Here is a 9,033-nt window from a genome sequence, read left to right on the forward strand (position 1 = left end):
GTGTGAGTCCCTGTCTTCAAAGCGTGAATAAAAGACATTCAGGTCGTTGGCCAGCTTCAGGTCGTCAATAGAACGAGGTGCTTTGGGCTTGTAGTTGGTGATCTCTTTCAACCCCCTCCACACAGAGGCTGAGTCGTTGGCAGAGAACCTTTGCTGCAGATGTGAACTGTACATGGATTTAGCCTTTGCCACCTCCTTGCTAAATCTGTACTTTGCACCTCTATAGATGTCTCTGTCTCCTTCTCTGAAAGCCACCTCTTTCTGCTGACGGAGCTGCCGGAGTTTAGGTGTGAACCAGGGCTTGTCATTGTTATATCTCACCCTGGTGAGCTGTGGGATGATGCTGTCTTCACAGAAATGAATATATGACATCACAGTGTCCGTGTAGTCATCTAGACTGTCTGTTGAAGCCTCAAACATATCCCAATCCTTAGTGTCCAAGCACGCGTGTAGCTCCTCCACAGCTTCATTGCTCCACACTTTAGATGTCCTCAAAACAGGTTTAGAGAGCTTTAGTCTCTGTCTGTATGTGGGGATCAAGTGGACCATCACGTGATCTGAGAGTCCCAAAGCTGCACGGGCCACCACGCGGTAGGTGCCACTCACTGTCGTGTAACAATGATCTAATGTGCTCCCTTCTCTGGTCGGGCATTTAACAAACTGTATTTTGGTAATTCCTGACTGAGATTCCATTTGTTAAAATCACCGAGAATTATAACAAGAGAGTCCGGAAAGTCTCTCTCCACACTCATAATCTGATCTGCGAGCGCACGCTCGGCCTCGTGCACGTCCACGCTCGGTGGTGTATACAAAGAGCAAAGTATGAAATAGTTAAACTCACATAGAGAGTAGAACAGTCTGCAGTTTATGAGGAGATATTCCAGAGGGAGAGCAGTGTTGGGAGATCACAGTCACATCGGAACACCAGGCGTTGTTGATACAGAAGCAGAGTCTTCCCCCTCTAGTTTTTCCACCAGAGAGTGCTCGGTCTCTGTCTGCGCGGAGGAGTTGGAATCCCTCTAGTTGGAGCGCGCAGTCCGGTGTCTGTGCATTTAACCACGTCTCCATGAAGCACAGTACACAAGATGAGGAGAAATCTCTATTCTTCTTAATCAGCAGTGCCAGCTCATCCATCTTGTTGTGGAGTGAGTGGACGTTGGAGAGAAATATCCCAGGTAGGGGCATGCGCGTGCCCCTTCGTCTGAGGCGCACGAGAGCTCCAGCTCGTTTTCCTCTCCGCCGGCGTCTCACTCTTTTGGCCAAAAAGTGAACCAGTTCAGCTGCAGGCACTAAAAAAACTGGCGTAATGTCCGTGGGTGTTGATGATCTGAAGTTTAGAAGCTCCTCGCAGGTGTAGGAGCACGATGACACACGATTTACGCACAAAAGCAGACAAAACAGGGAGCACCAGAATACCAGGGCGCCTTCACGTGGCGCCATCTTGGATAAAGCCTTTCAGGAGAAAGAGGGTCCACGCTGATCATCTGAAATAGCTTACTGCGCATTTAAAGCAAAGCATTGTGTTTGTGTGTTTTTAAAAAACACACCGTTTCGTCCGCTGCCTGCTTGCTGCTCTACGTGAGGAGTGGCTATTTGCGCAGTGGCCGGCTGCTGCCTCTATCTGCCCATTGTGAGAGGCTCACACCAGCCCCGGCCACACTGACAAACAGTCTCTGAAAGAAAGAAAGAAGTCCACTCTTTCTTCTGTGTTTTGTTCAGACTCACACTGAGTGTTTTGCTTTTTAATTTTCGCTTTTTTCCAACACACAATGCTTCACAAACACGATAACTTAAATAAAATAATAAAAAAAACAGTGACTTACATGTTCAACCTCCAGCTGAAATGCATTTGTTGAATTGAAAGAGGGATTTAAAAAAATCACGGAGGTACCCAGTCCACCAACCTTAAAAAAACTTAAAAATGGTTAAATTTTACAAGTTGGGGAAAACAAAAAACAGAAAGCCACATCCCATCACCATTTCAGCAAAATGTCAAGACTTTGGCCCGACTTTGGCTGAGCTGCTGACACCGGGAAAGATCTAAAACTTGTAAAGATGTGACAAAATAAATAATTACCCAGGAAAACAAAAAGGGATAGACTAATTCTGCGTGATGGTGCAGCAACATTGTGCCATTGCTTAGGGAGAGCCCTGGACTGTTGATGTTGATTAAAAATGCAAAAGTACTTTTTACTCAATTAATCGCCAGAATAATCAATAGAATACTCAAATAATCGTTAGCTTCAGCACTAGTGGTGACCATTGGAATGAGATCTTGGATGAAGTGAGTGCAGTGAGTGGTGCAGCGACCTGACTGTACCCACGGATAAAGCATCAATAGAAATTTGCAAACCCCAAGAACTGTTGCAATTGTTTGCGGGTTGATGGAATGGGCCAGTCGGTGACAGCCTTCACCTTGGAAGGGTCCGGTTCAATATGGTTAGGAGAAACTATGAACCCGCGGAGGTCATGGGACTCAGGAAGGACTAGGGACCACTCGGGAAATGAAGTGACTGATTTTCTGGGGGTCTCACTGGAAAGACTTGTGGAACAAAGGTACCCGTGGTGGAAAGCCTCACTCCACTGGGTAACTGCCCCGGACGGCCAGTCAATTTGAGGGTTGTGCTTGACTACCTAGGGGTGCCCAAGAATTTAAGGAGACGTGGAGGGAATAACGAAAAAAGTAATTGCTTCCCGATGGTTCCCAGAAACAATTAAGGTGGCCGGTTCGGTCTGATGTGTGAGTGACAGAAGCGGGGTTCCATCCAGGGAAGTCATGGCAAGAGAAACAGGAAGTGGAAGAACAGGGATGTGAGCTTTGGCAACAACTTTCTCATCAAGGAAGTAGCCTTCAGCTCCAGTGTCCACCAGTGCAGAAACAGAAATGGAGTAATCTTGGAAGAAGATTGTGGCTAGGATTTGCATGCACCCCAAATGACCCATCCGTGAATTTAGTATGTCTCACCCGCAGCCCGGATTTGATGGGTGTGTACAACCTCTTGGGCCGTACAGGGCAGTTAATGCGGACATGTCACTGAGTACCGCAATAGATACAGGCTTCAGCTACCAGTCTCCGCTTTCTCTCTTTCGGAGATAATCTGGCCCTACTGAGTTCCATAGGCTCATCGGCAGGGGGAGCTGGTGAGCCAGAGCGGGGAAGCTCAGTGGAGCATGGGACAGACAGTCCCGGACGTATATGGGGAGGAGTCCAAGTGGAGGCGGTCTGATCTGACCCTCGACTTTTCTCTCTCACAAACGGCAGTCTAAACGGATAACCAGTTTAATAGGTTTATCTGAGTCCTCCGGTTCGTCATGGCCTGCTAATTTGTCTTTGAGTGGATTGTTAAGACCCCTGATGAAAATGCATCGGAGCGCAGCTGAATTCCAACCCACCTCTGCAGCGAGAATGTGGAAATCAATTGGAAACTTTGCAGCGCTTCGATGCTCCTGGCAGAGAGAGAGAAGACGCTGAGCAGCAGAATGAGCTTTCATCAGATGATAAAAAACAAGACAGAGTTCACGGGACAACTCGGAATATGTGTTAAGGACTGACGACTCACTGTTCTAGAAAGCTGTAGCCCAGGCTCGTGTGTCACCGCGTACCATTTTCGTTACAAAAGGGACGCAACTATTGTCGGAGAAGAATTGCGAGGGATTCTGGGAAAACACAAGAGAACATTGCATCAAAAATGAGTGCCAGCGTGATTAACCTGGCCTGAGAGGCTCTGGACCTGGGATTCGATAGAAGCCGTGGAATGCTGGAGGTCTCCCAGGATCCAGTGAGAGCTTGGTGGACTGTATCTACTCCCGCTGAGTCTATTTTGTTGGCCAGATTATTCTGTTTTGGTTAGAGGTCCGGATGAGATCGGACCGGTACAGACGATGAACTCCAATGATGGGAGCAAGGAACAGAACTGGTGTGAATGAAAAGATATTTATTTCCAATAACTGGATAAATAATAATGCTGCGCTGGGAGTGCCTGCAGAGTGGAGAGTTAGCCGTCTCGTAGTAGTGGAAATTAGGGAGCTGCAGGTTCCCGAGCCAGTCTTGTAAGAGAACTGAAATCCTGGAGTACATGCTTACAACAGGAATGTTCACAGTTCTGGAAATGACATTTGCTGTTTAGGAATCGTTCACAGTTCATTAATATCTTCAGAGGTCAGGTGCTCCGCGACTTGTGACACAGTTCCAATTAAGCAGGACTTGACTTTTAGAAACAACTTGGATAGTTCTTAGTGGTTCAATATCAGAGTTTGTACAGTTCTTGGAAAACAGTTCTTGGAAATAGTTCTGGGTACTAGTGCTTGGAAACAGGTCTTGAAAACAGTTCTTAGTCATGCACAATCACAAACAGGAGCAGCGTGAGAACTGGATCTCGCAGACATGCAGGAACTTAATTGAAGTGTGGCAGAGCTACGCGTTCTGTAGCTGAGAGCCGGAGAGTTCCAAAGTGACATAGTGCAGAGACTGGCCAGGTTACATTGAGATGAGCTATGGAAAGCTCAGATGTCAGAGTGCATGGAAGCGCCAGTGTAGACAGGGTCATGGATTTCTCATGGAGAGACGTGTAGAATCTGGTAGTGACTTAGTTCAAAGCCGGGGTTTAAGTAACCCACTCCTGATGACCCGCAGATGAGCCTCAGGTGCGAGTACCAGGTTTTCCTCGGCTCTGCACCTGGAGGGAAAACAGACAAACTACACACAAGAGGTTAAAAAGGGAAGGGGAGAGAGGCAGCCAAAAGGTTGGCCACAACAAATAGGCGTCCATGTGTCTCAAAATGCACCACTGAACAGTGAATAGCTGCCCACATTTCATCTTGCTTTTTTATTCATTTGGGCCATATTCATTAAAGCCTACTTTGACTACAACCCACAGTGAGCAGCAAATAATAACATTAAGAAGTAATATCTGCATTAACAAAAGGCATTTCATCATTTTCACTCCCTTTTTTGTCACATGCTCCTGACAGAATCCTGTCAGTGTTTCTCACATTAATAATGTAAGGCTTCAATAAAGTTAAATGAATTTCTTTCTTTTCATTCTATGATTTATCAAATTGCTTGTTGTTTTTGACTCATGGTCCCAACGATATTTATGTCTAAGTGATATAAAATTGAGAAATTGACCATGTTTATACTTTTGACAAGTTGGAAACAACACAGCTAATGGTTCTGACTTTAACATACAAAGACTTACCAGCTGTCAGAAGGCTTTTTGGGTGAGTTTCCCTTCTGATTGTTGACTGTTATAACCAATGGTGGGCACAGTTCTGCTAATCCGCTAACTATCGACGCTAACATTTTTGTTCGCGGATTAGCTTTTCAGATAACGTTGAAAACAGACTAATTAGCTTTTGACAAATTTAGTTCTGATAACTTTTAGACCGCTAACATATTTTTGTGGGCATAGTAAATAAAGCTTAACAGTTAAAAACATTTGTTAAGTCTAAAATCAAAGATTTTAGTGCCGACCGATTACATGTTTTGTAGCAGGCGGACAGCCATGAATGGCAGAGCTCAATCCTCTGCAGGCAGAGAAGAGCTGACTACCAGAGAGGAGAGGAGAGAGGAGGGGGAAGATAATTATTTTAACACCATACAGACCTGCTGTCATATTACTGGAGTCATGCACAGGCATACAGTTTTAACTTATGGTTAAAATTTTAAACAAACTAATTCCGGACAAGTTATTGAAATTAATGTCACATCTGTCATTTTACAAAGTGAAAATATCAGCTATATGTTTTATTAGTCTGAGCAGCCACACATAAGTGCTGAATCACAAACAGCATTTTCAGTTATGAAATTGCCTTTTTTTACAAATGAAAAAAATGACATATTTACACATACAGATTTATTTGTAAAACCCACCACATGTAACGTTTCAGTAACTTGTGTGTTATACCGACCAGCTAACTAATCTTCACATAATGCACTGTGGCATGTATGTCTAAATGCTAAAATCTTCAAAATTAGTGCATTACTTTAAAACTAAAACATATACAGTAGCTGATATTTTCAGTTTGTAAAATGACAGATGTGACATTAACTTCAATAACTTGTCTGGAATTAGTTTGTTTAAAATTTGAGCCATAAGTCAGAACTGTATGCCTGCGCATGACTCCTGTAATATGCTGGTAGGTCTGTATGGTATCAAAAATAAATTATTTTTTTCCTCCCTTCCCTTTTCTTCTCTTGTCTTCGGTCACCACGGCTCTTTTGCTGAGAGAAGGCTGATCTGAAACAGAAGTGCTGACTCGTGTGTCAGTAGCTGCCTGCCAGTGTAATGAAGTCAGTATTGAAGATTATCAGTTTAGCTTTTATCTGTAACTTCGGCTTTTAGAAGTTTATCGGTTTAGCTTTATAAAAGATACCTTTTCAGTTATCAGATTAATGGTTATCGAAGCTAACATTTTGGTTAGCTGTGCCCACCACTGGTTATGACTGACAGTAAGTAATGACAGTTTTCCTGCTTCAGTTGTATGAAGGTTATGGACAGGCGGAGTGCGCAGGTGGATGCAACCTGGGCATGGCCGGTGACTGGACTGCAGGTAAAACATGTCTTTGTCCTTGTGTCATTCCAGCTGTTGGTGTAAACAGAGCATTACTAGATTCCTCAATGCCCTCCTGTAACTGTGCGTTTGGCTGACTGATGAGCTAGTCGTCCTAGATTGACATGTGACTCCATATTTCCAGGTCATGTTGGAGCTCCACTACCCTGTAACTTGATTAAACTGGTGGATGTGGCAGAGATGAACTATCTGGCTGCAAACGGAGAGGGAGAGGTTAAACACACAGTTTAATAATGTCTCTGATAATGTTTAATAATCTACTAAATCCTAAACTCTTTGTTTGGGGGCAGGTATGTCTGAAGGGTCCAAATGTGTTCCTGGGCTACCTGAAGGACCCAGAGAAGACCAAGCAGACCATTGATGCAGATGGATGGCTTCACACAGGAGATATTGGAAAATGGCTTCCAGTGGGTCCAGTGTGATATTTTGAATCAACCAAATATTTTCTGCTAATATTTTTTGATGAGGTTGCATTAGTGAAATGAACTGTGTGTCTGCATGAACACAGAATGGCACACTGAAGCTCGTGGACAGGAAGAAGCACATTTTTAAGTTGGCACAGGGGGAGTACATCGCTCCTGAGAAGATTGAGAATGTCTATATTCGAAGTGAAGCCATTGCTCAGGTCTTTGTGCATGGAGACAGTCTGCAGGTAGGTGGAGCCCATCCTGAGTGTGTGTTTTTGAAGATACTTAAAGCCAAAGCAGCTTCATCACTGATGACTGTTGGCTCCTTCTGACTTTTTGTGACTTGCAGTGAAGCATCAGTGTTTCTTACCAAAAAGGCCAACGGTGTACTATCAACATAAGTATAAACATTTAACATATTGTGTTTATTTGTAGGCATGTCTTGTCGCAGTGGTGGTTCCTGACCCTGATTTCTTGTCTCATTGGGTCAAGAAGACTCTAGGACTGGAGGGCAGCTACCAAGAACTATGTGAAAAAGAGGTAATACATGTGTTACATCGAAGGCAATTCTTCATATGCCTGAAATTGTAGGATAATTTGTTTGATGTTGCGATAGTCAATAAGTAAAGGATTATTGTCCTACGTTTCACTTCAGTATCTTGCTTGTTGTTGAAATAATGGCTTCGGAGGCAGGAATTTTCAAAACTCAGCATGTAGTTGTATTTGGGAGTGCAAATTTTACCACACACACACACACAGTCTGAGTCTGATCTTTAGTAGATCAGACTCATGTTGCCCATGTTTAGGAAAACCATTGACCACAACACACAAATGTGTCAAAACTGGTGCTAATCCTAAAATACCAATCTAATGTCATTTCCTCAACATGGACTGTAATACAGCTTTCGTTAGTTGTATTTAAAGGTTGGTTTTTTTTTATGATTAATACAGGAAGTGAAGTCGGCCATCTTGAATGACATGGTGCGTCTTGGTATGGAAGGAGGCCTCAAAGCATTTGAGCAGGCACGTTCTTCACTCAGTGTGTCAGTCATGTGATCTGTAATCTTCATGACCTTGATATTATTGGAGCATGTACAGACCGCTTACTGTTCAGAACAAGATAAAGTTCTTCTGTATAAGAAAAGGTCCATGTGTTCTCCAGGTGAAGGCGATCTACATCCACACGGAGATGTTCTCAGTCAACAATGGTCTGCTCACTCCTACACTGAAGGCAAAGAGAAATGAATTACAGCAGCATTTCAGAGCCACCATAGATGAGCTGTACGCTGGGATCCACAAGTAGACCCAAGTCCACAGACAGAGAACTTCCAAAAAAGGTCTTCAGGTCCAGATGAAAGTCACAGAATTGAGTCCACAGAAAGAACAAGGTCCTCTCATATCAACTATGATTGAACAACATGGTCAGAAGGTGATGTAGCTTTTGTTTTTAGAACTTGTCAAAATCTTTAGAACAAAATCAAATATAGACTTAATTAGAACACACGAGTACAGTGAAACATGTTTGTTACAGAAGAGATTCTGTGCACAGTCGATTTTGTAACATCCATTTATAAAATTATTTATACTGTGCACAGTAAATGTTCTGATTGTAATCAGAGTGACATTCAAAAGGAAGGACATTCATGTCCAAATCTATATGTTAGGACGCTGACCAGTAAATAAGTACATGTGGTGTGGTGTTGGCTTTAATTGGTGACGAATTATATCAAAGTCAAGTGAATACTGCAGGACATCCAGCTGGTGTTTCTATGTGGTTCAACATTTTTAAGTGATTAAAGATAATGAACTCATTTTTGTTCAGGTGTGTGTTAATACTGAAGTCCTGACTTTCTGAATTTTTTTTAATATAAAATCTTTATCTGTTTGACTCTGCCGTGAAGCTGTAGGGGTAGTATCTCATTGGGGTGCAACTGGTGGAGAGTAGGTGGAGACACAAAATCGTGCCAAAACAGGCACATAGGTGACAACTTTTTCATTTGGAATCTCACTGAATTGGTCCTCCTCCAGTAGCATTAAACTTATTTCCACTGTG

The 9,033-nt window shown here is 43.3% G+C and overlaps 1 protein-coding gene across 1 annotated transcript in view; it reads left to right on the plus strand.

Annotated features, from left to right (window-relative positions):
• LOC117521012 (long-chain-fatty-acid--CoA ligase 1-like) overlaps nt 1-8,792 on the plus strand; it is a 124,459-nt gene extending 115,667 nt beyond the window's left edge. The window contains exons 15-21 of the mRNA XM_034182345.1: nt 6,480-6,552; nt 6,698-6,786; nt 6,864-6,980; nt 7,082-7,225; nt 7,416-7,520; nt 7,932-8,003; nt 8,143-8,792. Of these exons, the coding sequence (XP_034038236.1) occupies nt 6,480-6,552; nt 6,698-6,786; nt 6,864-6,980; nt 7,082-7,225; nt 7,416-7,520; nt 7,932-8,003; nt 8,143-8,283 (741 nt within the window). The 3' untranslated portion in view covers nt 8,284-8,792. The remainder of the gene's footprint in view (nt 1-6,479; nt 6,553-6,697; nt 6,787-6,863; nt 6,981-7,081; nt 7,226-7,415; nt 7,521-7,931; nt 8,004-8,142) is intronic.
• Nucleotides 8,793-9,033: the final 241 nt, after the last annotated feature.

Source organism: Thalassophryne amazonica, chromosome 11 (genome assembly GCF_902500255.1).
Source record: "Thalassophryne amazonica chromosome 11, fThaAma1.1, whole genome shotgun sequence".
Classification (NCBI taxonomy): Eukaryota; Metazoa; Chordata; class Actinopteri; order Batrachoidiformes; family Batrachoididae; genus Thalassophryne; species Thalassophryne amazonica.